This window comes from Pleurodeles waltl, chromosome 3_2 (genome assembly GCF_031143425.1).
Source record: "Pleurodeles waltl isolate 20211129_DDA chromosome 3_2, aPleWal1.hap1.20221129, whole genome shotgun sequence".
Lineage (NCBI taxonomy): Eukaryota > Metazoa > Chordata > Amphibia > Caudata > Salamandridae > Pleurodeles > Pleurodeles waltl.
The window spans coordinates 85,631,285-85,647,156 of record NC_090441.1 but is presented as its reverse complement, the minus strand read 5'-3'; the positions used below and the strand labels follow the sequence as shown (position 1 = coordinate 85,647,156).

General features: G+C 39.4%; 1 protein-coding gene across 1 annotated transcript in view; it reads right to left on the bottom strand.

Annotated features, from left to right (window-relative positions):
• The window catches only part of HSF5 (heat shock transcription factor 5), a 333,431-nt gene that overhangs the window by 163,234 nt on the left and 154,325 nt on the right, over nucleotides 1–15,872 (bottom strand). The window contains exon 6 of the mRNA XM_069226508.1: nucleotides 1,176–1,535. Coding sequence (XP_069082609.1) covers nucleotides 1,176–1,535 — 360 coding nt within the window. The remainder of the gene's footprint in view (nucleotides 1–1,175; nucleotides 1,536–15,872) is intronic.

Genomic DNA, 15,872 nt, shown 5'->3' with positions numbered 1-15,872 from the left:
GTTTTCCTTTCATGGGTTAACATTGAAGAACTCTGAAACTGCACCGTCGATTTTTGAAACTAAAACATATTGAAAACATAATGAAGTTCTGAGGCTTAAAGCTTATATTAAAAAGTATTATTTTTCCAAATTGGTCTTGGATTTATTCTTTGAGTGTGTGTTTGATTTAGTGCCTCTGTGAGTACAACAAATGCTTAGCACTACCCTCTGATAAGCCTAACTGCTCACCCACAGTACCACAAAATAGAGCATTAGTGCCTTCTACTTTTACCTCTGCAAACCAATAGGGGATTCACTGGACTCTGCATGATGTACTTCTTTTTAGTGCAACATATAGAGAGCTAACTTCCTACACTCTCTTTGTGTTGTTGTTTGTTTGATGAACTTTTCTCGGAAGTGCACGGAAGTTGTAGTTGTTATTGTTCTGACATGGCTATTTGAATAAAAGTGAAGAAAAAAGCTTAATCCTCACCTCCAGTCCCGACATAGAGTTCTAATGGCATTAGCCCAGAAGTCCAGTTCTTTTAGCAAGCAACTTCAAACCTTTGTACATGTCTCTAGTCTTTTTGGATGTTTATAGCTTACAACCAAAACATCTTACAATGTCTAAAGATTACCTATCTAGTTATAATGTCAATGTTTTATTCTTTCAATTGCTTTAATAACTATAAAACAAGCAAACTGCATTCTTACAACAGTTGCTCTCTAACTTAAACAACATGGTCATAGTTCCTTGTATCTCCCATGTATGTAGTTCATTCCATTCCGGTATATTATAGTAGTTGCTAAACATGTGTCCTTCCCCTACAAGTTCTTTTCATCATCATATCACACAGGCCTCCTGTATCCTATACTCCTGCGGATCAATACGCATCTATGTTTCATACTAATTATATTAAGAATGTGGTATCTGACATGCATTTGGATCCTACTCTTTCATAATCCTCTGATCTCTAATCAGTTATTACATGTACTGGCTTCAGTAAGCCTATGTCTGTTGTACTTCTTCTGTCCCAAAGAACCTTCTCTTCATTTGGGCCTTTTCAAGCCAGGGGTATCTCCAAACCCACTGGTACCTTCAGATGAATTCTATTTTATTCAGATCCAGCTGCCATCTCTATATATTAGAATTTAAATGCTGCACTTAGCCCCCTACATAGGTGGTGCCTACATACCTGTGGGATAGTAGGCTGGCGAGTACTGTGCTGAAGACGAGGTATAACTACTGTACTTCTGTGAGGAACTGGTCATGGTTTGGGGTCCTTGTTGGACATGGACAGAGGTTGCTGTTGGCTGCAATGTGTATGTCACCTCCGTTGGAAATCTCTGCAGAACAGGAAATGGGATACTTTTGTCAGAGTAGTTTGGCACTTCCATCCCGAGTGAGCTCTGCCAGGTGCGGGGTGGTATAGGGGTGCGGTCCAGGCCTTTTAATGGAAAAGACCCATGGTTATGCGATGAAGGTGACATGTAGGAATACGGGGCAAGATTCTCTCTGCGAAAAGAACGATGAAGCTGGCCGATGGTTACTGGTCCTGCACATGAAATAAAAACAGTGAAAGTCATTATGTACACATTAGGCCCAATGATGATAACTCATATCAAATATGGAAATTGTACATTCCTAATGTTTCTCTAAGGGTGATGTTTACCTTATCCTTTGCAGTGTGGTGTTTCAAGCAGGAGGGGGTGATCAATATAAAAAATATATAGTTGAAATACTAGTTCTCCACCTTTGATATCTTTAATAAATTAATTAACACTGATTATCTCTACATATGTGCAAATCATGAAACACTTCAAAGAGAAACATCTGGCAGACAAATTATTTTACATATTTTAACATTGCTGATTTTAAAGAAATAAAATAATTTGTGTTTGCTTACCAGAAATTAAACCTTTTAATTGTTCCTGTGACTAGGAAAACACAAAGTGTGCCTACTTACGCAGTAGCTTCTTAAGAGAGGAATTTTACACTGTAGGGTCCTCCAGTATTACAGAATGCAGGGCAGAGTCGGTCTCAAGACATTATTACGAAACATAGTGATGTGAGTTTTTCATAAATATTTCATTATCCACTTTTCTGACACTATCTTATCTGTGAAGGACGACAGGGGGTTGTTCATGAACTTAATGAGGATACCTATGGTAAAGTTCTAGGAGTCTAGGCATCTGATGTTTTCATCTCTATCGTGAGTCCCTCAGTATCATTCCAAAGAAGTGAATGGTTCAAAACACCTATACCCAAAAAACGTGATGGTTAAATTAGAAGTATACTATTTGAGCCACGCACCCTATTAAGCCTGAACACATGCAAGACCCTGCTCATGTAAGGTGTTTTTTATTTTAGAGGGGAATCAAGAGAGCAGACCCTGGTAAGATAGGACCATTCCCTGTACATTAGCGAGACTAAAAAAATAAATTACAAGAGCTCTCCTGAGGGGTAAAAGAAGTAGCTACAATATTCCTTTCCAGTAGTTAGAGTGTTATTTAGACAGCATATGCTTGGTCTTCATCAGTAAGAGTTGATAAAGATCACACTTTTCACCCGGCTACAAATTACCTAGATGTTTCTAGCACTATTAAAAATACCAAAGAAGAAAAAAGGTGGGATGTGTGGCTAAGATAACGGCCGAATAGTACATATCATGCCCTGCTCAGACCGCTGCCATAAAGATCAACTACAAGTGGGTCTCCTTAGGTCATAAGATCTGCCTCCAGCAATGCCGGAACATCCAGAGAGGCGCCCAACACGAGCCTGAACACATCACAGCGACTGGGGGCGCCCGGAACACATGACCTCTGTAGCAGGTGCGAGAGAAGCTAGCTGGGGCACAACGAGTATAAGATGGCAGCAATAACCTAGAGGGAGGAGCAGCTGCCTGCTGCAGGCGCACCCAATAGCTGCTAATGGTAGTGGATGCAGAGTACAGCAACACATGCTTTGCTGGAGGCTATGTTCCCTAACTCCCGCTCCCACACTGGACTTGGCAAAACAAAGACCTGCTTGCCTGGTGCACGGCAACTCTGCTACGTAGCACCTAATCGCCCTGGGATAGCCCAAACTTCACAAGGCCTACAGGCTAAAGCAGCAATGATACAGGAGGCTGGTGGCAGTTGGGACCACAAAATCTCAGCAGTATACATCGGGCCTGGGCTGCCACTACCGGAGGCAATATTTTCAGGGGACCAGAGATAGCAGACCCCAATCCTGAGAAACCCAAACAAAAAGGAGGACAAATTTCAGTCTTTGTTTATGTAGGTAAACCATGGAGTAATGTAAGGTCAACCAAGTCCTGTTGATGTTCCCAATACAATCTGCTCAGGAAATCCAGTCATCACAACTTCGGCATTCTTAAATTCCCTTATTGACACCACTTTTCCAAACATTAAAGAGACCAAGCCAATGCGTCTCGTCCCTTATACATGGAATTCATCAGGGCTATGCCCCAATAATTCAATGCAAGTTCATCTTTATTCTGTTTGCTCCAATTTCTTCTAGATCATTCATTAAAAAATATTTTGGGTTTCTAATGTCCATGTTGGTGTCCTCACAGGTATCAAAAAAACAAAAAAGAACAAAACAGACCCCACTCCTCTACAGAAATGATCCAAGTGTGTAGAGGAGACTCCACTTTCTTTTATGCAGTCCACAAAACATACACAAGAATCAATAACTGCATAGGTATGCCAACTGTGCAGGTAATAATCCAAATAATATAGTTCCCATGTCACTGTCTGATCATGCCCTGATTTCCATGGTTCTCAGGGTTCCAGGCATCTTGAACACGGAGGTTTTGAGACAGTATTATACACCAGGAGGTAGGCATTGAGGCAATTAATGCAGCTCTCGCTAATTACTTGCAGACCAGGGGCACAGGAGTGAACATACTCTGAGAGGCACTTATAGCGGTAATCAGGGGAGCCAATAACCCTGCAGTTAATAACACTAGGATCAGGTGGGAGAAAAAAGAGAAATTAGAGGAGAAAGTGTGATAACTGAAGGTCATACACAGGAGCACAGAGAATTTGGCACAAACTAGATGCTACCTGCGCCCAACTTAAAATGATCGATCTAGAAGGGCAGAATATGCCCTACAATGGCTCAAACATTAATATTATGTGAGGGGGCAATGAATGCTGAAAAATGCTGGCATATAGGTTGCGTGCTAAAAAGAATAAGGACAGGGTTCATACCATCTTAAAAGTGGTAGGGCTAGCGGACACGGGGGTGCACAAGTAACGTCTGTATTTCTGGACTTTTACCACACCCTTTACACATCCCAGTATCTGAACGACAATGCCATGCCAACATACCTGGCAAAGGTGAATGAACTCACTCCACTCCAAGCCGAAAAACTATAGAGCCTTATCAGGACAGAGGAGGTGATTTTAGCCATACCCAAGTGGAAGCCCCTTAAATCTCCAGGCCCCAACTTTGTCACTTTTCTACAAAGCATTCTGCCACACCTTCTCACCAGACAGCAAGTCATTGGCCAGCTCCATGCTTGAGTCCTCCCCAAACAAGAGAAGAATAAGCAGCTCTGCAGTATAGACCTATCTCGCTGCTACATGTTGCCATAAAGCTCTTCACCAGTATGCTAGCTGCCAAACCGAAACCCAGAATGCCCCATCTGATAGACCCAGACCAGGATGGTTTTATAACAAATAGAAACTGCAGGGTTAACACCTAGATCATGCTCCTCATAATCAATAAGGTCAAGAGGTCCCAGAAAGATCACTATTGAGCTGAAAAAATGTTTAAGAGTTCACTGGCTGTACTTGAGTTGTGCTTTAAAGCACTACAGCTTCAGGACCAGGTTGTTCCGATGGATCATGTGCTGCTAAATTTCAACATAGGGCCTCTGGGTGGGTGAATGGGGTCATCGGGCTCCTTTCACATATAGAGAGGGATATGTGAGGGGTGGCCCCTTTTATCGCTCCCGTTTGCCTTTTATATGGGACCCTTAACCCAGCGCATTCGGGCTGAAGCAAGCATCACCAGGGGGGAGTTCGGCACAGACACCCACACTACTAGCTTCTATGTGGATGATGTGATTGAGGCCCTAACAGATCTGCTTAACTCTCTGTCTACTATTATATCCGAGCTGTGGAGCTTCAGAGATGTTTTTGAACTCAAATAAACTTACAGAAATTACAGGTGCTTATCCTAACATTACCTCACCACCAGCAATACCCTGTGATGTGGTTTGAGACGTCCCTACAGTATCTTGGAGTTCAAGTTGCTCCAACAGCAGCCGGCACATTAAAGATCAATTATTCTCAGCTTCTTAGACAAGAGAAATCAGACTTGACTGTCTGGTGCTGATAACGGCTCTCATGACTAGGAAGAATAGCAGTCAATAGCAGTCAATAGCAGCAATTTTGTCTAGGGTGTTGTTTGTGTTCCAATCACTTTTTGCTGTCTCACTCACACAGCACTATTAAGACATTAGAAACAAAAATAAATAGGTTTGTGTGGGGCGGGAGGAGGCTCCACATGCATCGCTTCTTGACCTACAGACCAGCCAATGATGGGGCATTTGGGGGTGTCCAACATTACACAATATTACCAGGCATCACAACTCTGATACTTGGTGGAGTGACACCGAGCAGCCTCTGAAAAACACTGGTGCTTCAAGGACCAGACGGTGGCAGGTACTCATATCTGGAAGGTTCCCTGGCTATTTCTGAGTCACTGAGTGTGGGGTTTATATCCCACCCTTTCAAACGGACCTCTATGGTGGTTTGGGACAAAGGGGAGGAGCAGAAGGAGCTTACATTGTTCCCGTCCCTGATGACCCCGATTTTCACCAACGCCAGGCTTTCAATCCTACCAATTTCAGCAGTGGCAATGAGTTTGGTGCAAAAGAGTGGGAAACTTACTTGACAAAGTAGGGATCATCCCCTTTGGCACACTACAAAGAGACTTTGGGCTACCCGAGTCAGAATGTATCCACTACTAACAAGTAAGGCATTGTGTGATGCACTCCTCACACGCATACAGGCCACTTACACCATTCAAAAATGGATCTTGATGAAGGACAAAGATAGCAGGCTGATAACGTAACTATACTCTCTTTTAGCACAGTCACCCCCTACATATAAGCAACCTGGACAAAAATGATGGGACGCAGAATTGGAAAGGAAGCTTATATAAAATAATAAGAAGACATTTCCTACAGAGAAAGGTGTACTGCGCATGATATATCCAGAACTGAAATTACTGTTAAGGTAGCGACATACCAGAATTGGACTCCTGCCAGGGTACAGAACCAGTGCCCTGAACATAGCAAGGAATGTTGGAGAGGCTGCAAAGGTACTGGAACACTAATACACCTGCCCTTGAAAAGCCCAAACTTAGCCTGGTATTAGGAGAAAGTCCTTGATGACATAGTCAAATCCTTTGATACACACATCCCATGGATGTCTGTGTATGTTCTACTAGGCCAACCCTGTCAACTAACATATCCGCTCCAATCTCTAAAAGGTCAGCAAATGGCTTTGGTTCTAAAGTGAGCCTGCAAGCAGTACTGTGCCTTTGGAGCTCAGACAGTGAGTAGAGGCTTGCTAGGTGATCAGTCTGAGAGGGAGGATCATCACCGTTTGGATCAACGGTGACAAGACTGAGTGATGACATACATTATCTCTTGTACTGAGTGCGGGGGAGGGGTTGGGAGGGAGGAGTTTGGGTTCTCTTCTTCGGGTACGACTCTTACTTCTGTTCAAAGCTTCCCGCCTTTGGGTTGTAGGCAACACAGCTGTGGGTCCATTCGTTGTAGTTTCTACTTAATTTTGGACCAAAATAATAAAATAGAATTGGTCCTAAAAATAACAAATTATTTGGGTTCCACAACATCTTTGAACTTAATCAAGAACATTGATGTGTTCCCCTCACCTCGAGGATTCAAAAAGGCCCTCCTGTTGAAGACAAAATACACAGTATGGTGAGCATATGTCTCCTCGATAACAAACTGAAACACAGCCAACCTTGGATGTTACCTGTATCTGTATTTTGACAGCAACAAGTCACAAGGAGCAGTAGATCTAGGTCAAAGCCACATGAATGTTATATTAAGACCACAGATTAGACAAAGAGGAAGGATTTACGTAGTAGACATGTACAGGTAGGCGTAATAAAAACTCTACAGCATGCAGTAGCAGAAAAGATCAGACCTCGGCAGACTGGAAAGCAGGTTGAAAAAGTAAAGCAGAAGTAACCAATGCAGAAAATAGGCATGGATCTTTCTAGAGCTTGGGTATTGAGAGCTTGTTTGGCTATTGTTAAAACAGACTGGTGGAAACCCCAGAAACAGCCAATAAACAAGAGCAGTTGCATGGCAGATCTTATTATTCTATGAACTGCAAAAGGTCAAAATTAATCTGTTAATTTTCCCACTTAGGAACACAGTGATTCCTGGCTAGTGTGAAAGTACTCCCAGGCTTTGTTTTCAGTTCTATGAACTGGTTTCAGTAGACTGAAGTAGATAAAACGAAGACATTCTTCTTGTCCTTCTGAGTAGTATCAATTTCACATATAAATGGTAGATTCCTGCAAAATGTTTTTCTTGAGCTTGCAATTTCTGTCTAGTCTGAGGAACTGCTCAAAGTGCAGATTATCACTAAGGGTGATGGGACAATGGATCCTATACAGGAACAGAAAGTTCCTTTCTGTAAAGTTAGGTATAAATTATTTATTTGTGCTTTGAACATTATATACATTACCCAATGTTCCCAACAGGATGGTGGGCAACGATACCCCAGAATCCAAAAAACCTAGTGCAAACTTTAATCCTTCAACCACCCCATCAACTATCCCAAAACCTGCTGACCTGAACCAGGTATTTTTAACCAGCGGTCCTCACATGTGGTTGCTGCCTTTCAGCAGAGCAAGTGTGAACTCCTGTTTAAAGTAATCACTGTGAAGTGCGAACAGAAATTTATGAGAGATTGGGTCACTCGTCTTTGTTCGATACTAATAAGATGACCCTACCCACTTCTGAGAGGTATAACTTCCTCACCCTGCCTATAGTTTGTATTGAGGTAGATAACCATCTAAAGGAGGCTCTTTGTGAGTGTGTGGTTTATAATGCACCTTTGTTCTTCCTATCAAGGGCACCACTCCACCATGCAGTGCAACTGTCCCCACGTGTTCAGAATTAACATTGCATTTCTGAGATCGCATGCCGGAGCAATTAAGATGGCCGCGAGATAACGACGCTCCTGAACCGCCGAGGTCGTTTTTTTCCCTAGGCAGAGTTTTTTCGACGACTGGTACATTTCTTCTTCAGAATGTGCAATGTGAACATGCAGGGAGCAGTTTGGTGAGTTTTTTTATCTTTTAAACTCAGTTTTTTTTCACAGAGTTTACTTTTTTAGGCCTGCTGCTCCCTTTCTCACAGAAATATTGCTGCCATTTTGTGGGGATCGCTTCTATTCTTAAACATTTTCGTTTTTTTTTCTCCTTGGCCACGCACTATATTACCCACTATTTTTTTAATTAATGTAGGGACCTCTACAAATTTTGAGATGTCAACTCCGAAATCATTTTAGATTCTTCATTTTGGATTTTCTTCTATAATTTTTGATATTCGTCCTTCAAGGTGACCTAACCGATGGAGAGAGAACATCAATTAAAAATAGTGTATTAAGTCTAAGTTGCATCGCTAAAATGGAGATTGCCCATACTTCAAAAGTATCTGTATCCTCTATATCTAATTCTAACGATCGTAAAGACTCCGGGGGTAACAAAAGAGCTAAAAAGGACCCATCCTCTCCAACTAAGTCTCCATTGCCTCTTACATTGGAAGACATTTTGGATGAACTCAAGTTAATAAAGCCTTTTGTTATGGAAACAAATATTGCACTACAACGAATTGAGGAGAAATGGTCACGTCTGGATTCTCGACTTTCTGATGTGGAGCAGAGGATCAGCGACATACAAGACGCTACTATTAAAGTTGATAATCTGTCTAAGGAAGTCACACTACTTAAAAAACAGACAGAAGATTTGGAAAATCGTAATCAGCGCAATAATCTTCGCATTTATGGCATTCCTGAAGGCTCAGAAGGCCAAAATTTGATAACATTTTTGCAAACTCATAAAGATTGTTGGTCCGCAGAATACCGTGGTCCTTATCATTCAGAAAGGCCATCGTATTGGTCCTTGTTCTACATCTAAACCAATAGAAATTATCGCTCTCTTTCTACAATACTCAGATTTAATGACAGTCTTGACCGCCGCCAAACAACGCAAACAAATGTTGTGGTCAGGCCAAAAGATTTCCTTTAGTCAAGATGTGGCCACGGCGACAGCCAAAAGAAGGAAAGAATTTCTGGATCTCTGACCAGCTTTAAGATCCATGAATGCTAGATTTGGCCTTGTTCATCCTTGTTTCTTTAAAGTTACCTTCAAGGACAGAACAACTACTTTTGAAAATCCCTCTGATTTGAAACAATTTATGTATACCCACAAAGGGGAGGCAATGGAACTCAGCAAGATTTGATTGGTTAATGTTGGATTTTTAAATCATTTATTCTTTCTTTACAGGTATTGAAAACATTGAAATGTCAAGCAAAGAAAATCCCCTTTACGATTGTGTCTATATTCTTGTATAGCTTGGCATCATAGTGTTCTTTTCCTTGTTGGCATGTCACGTTGTCAGTTGTTTATACTGTAATGTATTTATTCTGTTTTTACGTCTCTCTCCCTTTTGCTATATAATTATTTTAATTCCTCGGGGTGTTGTTGTGGATTAGCCTCTAATTTTCTTGCTCCTCCCTTTCTTCCTTGCAAAATATATTCTTGTTGTCAGGATAATTATGACTGAAGCCTTTTGGCTTTTCGTCATCTTGTTTTTCTTCTATCAATGGGGTGCTTTTGCCACCTCTTCACTTCTCCATCTCTTTCGTCTTCTCTTCTTCTCCTTTTGTCTTTCTTTCTTCTTTTATATATTTGTTTAACCTTACAATGCAATGTTGGTATCCACAAGCAACCTCAACTGGATATGTGTTCAGAATTTTCCCTTCCACCTTACTCTATGATTCATATGTTGCATATATCTTAGATTTCGTTAAGGTCTGTTGTCTATAAGTTTTCCCCCAGTTAAATGACCAGTCTTCGTATTATTTCATGGAATGTTAAGTGTTTACGTAATCGAGTTAAGAAACAAAGAGTGCTTCAACATCTCTCTAAATTAAACTGTCAGGTTGCTCTTGTACAAGAAACACATCTTAAGGGGCAGGACTTTAAAAGTTTAAATATAAATTGGGTTGGTCATGTTTTTGGTTCCTCTGCAGTTCATAACAAGAATGGGGTATTAATTTTTTTTCATAAATCTTTACATATACAAGCTTTAGAAGAGTTTAAAGATGTTACTGGGAGATGGATATTATTGACAGTTGAAATTAATGGGGTGCTGTACTCCATTTGCAATGTCTATGGTCCAACTGGAGTAGAGCCTCAATTTTGGATTAATTTTTCTTCTTTATTATTATCTTGCAATTCTGACAATCTTGTGGTAGGAGGTGATTGCAATCAGCTTATGGGTCCTTTTGTTGATCGTCGTTCTCAAACTCGTTATATCCCTCATAAAATGCAAAAAGCATTTCATCAAGCAATCTCCTCTAGAGGTTTACGTGATATATGGAGAATTGCACATCCAGATGTAATAGAATTTACGTTTTATTCTGCAGTACATCACTCATATTCTAGAATAGATTATATATTTGCTACACAAAATATTTCACAATCAGTCTCACACACTGACATTGGGTCTATTCTTATATCAGACCACATCCCAGTAATTATTGATTTGAACTTTCCAGGCACTTCCTCATCTTCTAAGCTCTGGAGATTTAATAACGTCTTGTTGCAAGACCATTTATTTATTGAACAATTTACAATGTTTTCTAAAGACTTTTTTAGCCACAACTTATCTTCCGATACTCAGCTGAATTTTATATGGGATGCATCAAAGCTACTGCCAGAGGTTTTATTATAGATTATGGTGCCACTAAAAAGAAAGAAAATTCAAAAATTGCCTCTCAATTACTTGCACAAATAAAGCGTCTAGAGCATGAATACTTCTCCTCTAACAAACCAGATACTCTGTCCTGGTTGATTGATGCTAAATTACAATACAATAAGCAATCTTTGCTTAGTTCATGTGGTACTCTACTCAAAATAAATTCTAAATGTTATGGGAGGAAAATTAAGGCGGGTAAACTGCTGGCAAACTACTTAAAGATTAAAAAACAAAAGTCTAAAATTACTGTTATCACAGACACATTTGGAAACAGACACACTAATGACTTAAAAATTCTGGAATGTTTTACTGATTACTACACCACATTATATACTCCCGAAAATACTTGTAATATATCTGAGGTGGATGCTTTCTTCCACTCTATTCCTAAGACACATAAAGTAGACTTTTCTCTATTAGACTCTGAATTATCTGAGTTAGAAATTAAAAATGCCATCACCAAACTTCCTAACGATAAGGCCCCGGGTCCTGATGGCTTTTCAATTGAATTTTACTCAACATTTGCATCCATTTTAGTTTCAAAGTTATTAACACTTATACAATATTTCTTATTGCAAGATCAAGCAAAGGGCACTTTTTCTGAAGCTATGTTGTGCTTGATTCCTAAAAAAGATAAAGATTTATCCAAATGTGGTAACTATAGACCCATATCCCTTATCAATGTTGACTGTAAGATTTTTGCAAAAGTCCTTGCCTTACGTATTAATCATTTTATCCCAGATTTAATAGACATTCACCAGTCAGGTTTTGTTAAGGGGCTGTACATATCAGATAATTCTAGAACTTTTCTCAATATACTCCATCTTTCTTCTAAGTCCAGGGATCCTATAGCTGCTATAACTCTTGATGCTGAAAAAGCTTTTGATCAAGTTTGTTGGGATTTTATGTTTGGAGCATTAAAATGGCATGGTTTTAGTCCTAATATTATTAAACTCATTAATATGTTATACTCCTCACCTTCTACATCTATTTTAGTCAATGGTAAACAATCCCATTACTTCCTCCTACACAGAGGTACAAGGCAAGGTTGTCCTCTATCACCCCTTTTATTTATATTAGCCCTTGAACCCCTTCTAGAGAAAATACGTAGGTCGTCTGATTTTTACGGCTTTAACAAAGACATAGAGATTAAATTTACAGCATATGCTGACGATATTCTGCTCTTTATTCTAATCCTCAACAGACTATTTAGGAATGTTTTCGCTTAATACGAGAATACTCACATATCTCAGGATATAAGCTTAATGTCGACAAATCCGAGGTTTTGCCATTAGATGCTTATTGTCTACCCAACATGTTTAAAGATATTGGTTTTACTTGGAACTCTAAGCATATTAAATGCCTGGGCATATCCTACTCCAATTCTATTAAAGACACTATTCACATTAATCTCAAAGAAGTCGAGTCAAAGATTTTGAAATTGCTTGACAGATGGTACCCTCTTTATTTAACTTGGTGGGGAAGATTGGCCACAATCAAAATGATGTTGTTGCCCATTTTAAATTGGTATCTATTTATGCTCCCAGTTAAACTCCAATCTGTTTTTTTAAAAACTATAAATACACTATTTATGAAATTTTTAGGGAACAAGCGTAAATCTCGTATATCTTTAATCCAGCTACAAGAACCTAGAGATAATGGAGGTATACATTTTCCATGCTTTAAAAGATACCATTCTGCATTTGTTTTAAAACAAATCTGGATGTCCCTCTCTCCCACTTTTCACAATGGAACATCTCTATGGAGTCAATTGGAACACTCACAAATTAAACCATTTACTCTTAGAGATGCAATTTGGCTTTCAAAACCCCCTAAATCCCTTCAATCTCCGATAACCACTAATTCTATCTCTATTGTCAAGCCTTTACTTATTGCCTCTCACTCCTCATCTGAGAACCTAAGGCAAACTCCCATATGGTACAACAAGGATATTAAAATTCCTAATAAAACTTTAGCCTGGAAGGAGTGGATGCACAAAGGCATTATACATCTGGATCATTTAATTTTAGATAATGCTGTACTTGCATTTCAAGATATTCAACAGACATTTCATATTTCCTCTCATTACGCTGTGCAGTACCAATATCTCTCCGCTATCCTTTATAAATTGTTATCTCATACTCTGGATACTCCCTTTTCTACACAGCCTATTTCCAAGCCTTATAATTTCTCTGCACAAGTCCCAGAATCCTTTATAAACAGAACTTTTACACATACCAGTCGCGTGAGACCAAAGTCTAAAATAGATTTGGCATGGGAACAAGATTTCAATCAAATTTTTCCTATATCTACATGGAAACAAATATGGTCAAAACTTCATACAACAACCCGTTCAGCATCTACAACCCAAACATTATTTTATTTTTATAATCGATTGTATTATACTCCTATGGATCTTTATAAATTTAAACTTGTTACAGACAATAAGTGCTGGTCGTGTTCCGAAGAAAATAGCCATTATATGCACATGTTTTTGAATGTCCTCCAGTCCATACTTTCTGGAAACAAGTTTGGGATAAAGTCAATCAAATTTTGTCCATCAATGTACCCTTCAGTATATTACATATTTTTTTGGGTAGTACCTAATCTATTTGGCATTCCAAATCCATGCTTGGCAAACTGGCAGATTTATTCATTGCTAGTGCACTGCAAATTATAACTTGTAATTGGAAAGATGCCACAAAAATATCTGTTGTAGCTTGGTGGAATCTGCTATAATTTGCTATAATCATCCTGAATGGATCGAGCAAATGCTAATAATACTCAACTGTTAATTAAAAGAGACAAGTTATGGCTTCCTCTTACATCTTTTCTTTCACAACACAAGATCCCTCATACTTCTGTTAATACTGTCTTTGAACTTCCTTGAATGTCTTTTATTTTGTTTGTGCTCTTTCTCTTCTTTCTTTTTATTTAGAATTAATGGTTGCTCTACTGAGAACAAGTGATCTTCATTTTGCATTGCTTTTACTTTTCTTTTTTTCTTTTCTCTTCTCTTTCTTCTTTACTAAAATATAACAAACATGCTATTATTTTATGATACAATATTTTATTCTGATTGTGTATAAAATAGTTTTTATAAGTATAATTATCCTCATGTTTTTTGTTTTGTTCCAATGTAGTTATCCTATTGTACTAATGTTTGTTAACTTATTGAATAAAGCATTATTAAACACACAAAAAACATTGCATTTCTAGGACTAGTTCAAGATATATCAGCAGCCTCCATGCAATTTGCAAACTCCTTCTTGCCTTTTTGATCTCGCTCTGTAATCTCCCTGCTGTTCCTAATCCTGCTGACCTGCTTCTCCGTCATGAGTACAAAGAAAAGATTCCAGACCATTTATTCATAATCTTGCTGTTGTTCATATCAGTTATGAACCACCTCCTGAAACAGGACCCTAGCCACACTGGTTTTAAAGTATGCTCCAAGAAGTTCCAATTTGCCCAATCAAAAGCCTTTTCTAAAACTAAAGGCGTGTGGATTGTTTTCTTGCAAGTGTGGTGAACATGTTCTATGATGTGTGAGACTCTTTTACTGTTGTTGCAGCCCTGGCAAACTTTAATGAATCTACATTGATTGGGATGAATAAAAGAGGGCAAATGCTGTTCCAACCAAGAGGTCAGAGTACCTACAACATCTTAGGCCCTTGTTTTGAGTGACCTATTAACTCTGATGAACATGGCAATAGGAGTTACCGAGCCCTTCATAATTATCGGTTGCACCAAAACACAGCTGAATATTATGGAGGAAGCACAAGAGAGAAATAAGGAATTACCTTGTGAATCAGATCCAGAATTACAGATTCAGCCAGTAATTCCACACTTCTCACCACTTGATCTTTTCCCACTAGTTCCCTGAATATACAGATTCATCAAGCCTCCTAACTGGGTTTCCCCTGTGTCCTACGTGACCACCAACCCAGGGTCAGTATGTACAAAGTTCCAGGATTCCACTATTGTGACTCTCAACTTACATGCTGCAAGCTTTCCCACATTGTAATCCCCTTGGACAATTTCTGACTCGCTTTCAGTCTTGAGACCTCTGCCCTTCCCAGTCTAAGACTTTGATTTGTGCCCAGGTTCAAGGACTCTTCGCGGCACCTTTTGAGAACATGAGGATTTGTGTTCCAGCTCCAGGGTCCAAAGTTCAGCCTCTGGTCTTCATCTAACTGTTGTCCTCAATTTTCTCCAAGCAGAAGGCCACTGTGATAAACTGACTTTCAAGAACCAATTTAAGAAACCTAGACGATAGGTCTTCCTCTTCCGTCTTTGTCACAGTCTGCTATAACGCCAACTATGCCTTTCATCGTGTCCATCAACACTGACCAGCCCCTTAGCACTCTGCAATTCAGTCTATAGCGTTTTTATTATACTTGTTAGCTGAAAAGGTCAAGTTCTAGGTCAACACTGACCAATCTCTTAGCATTCTGTGATTCACTTTATACCTTTTTATTATACTTGTTTCCTCAAAATGTTAATTTCTAGGTCAATCAGGCAATGGTCTAAGATAATACTATGTCTAAGGATTTCCCTTGTCAACTTCTTCTTGAGGGAGTTGCTTATCAGAAAGTAGTCAAACCTCAAAAAGGAGTAGTGTTTTGCTATGTGGAAGATGTAGCCTTGCTCCTCCACATCCTGAACCCTCCAAATGTCAGCTAAGCCCAGTGAACCCTGAGAAAGCACCAGCACCTTTCATCCTCTACTGGGCCCTCTCCTTGCCAGCATCCATTACTATGTTTAGCACCCCTCTCATTCAAATATGATTACACACCCTTCTGCAATTTGCAAAGTATATACCAATGTTTTTAGGATGTCTATTTC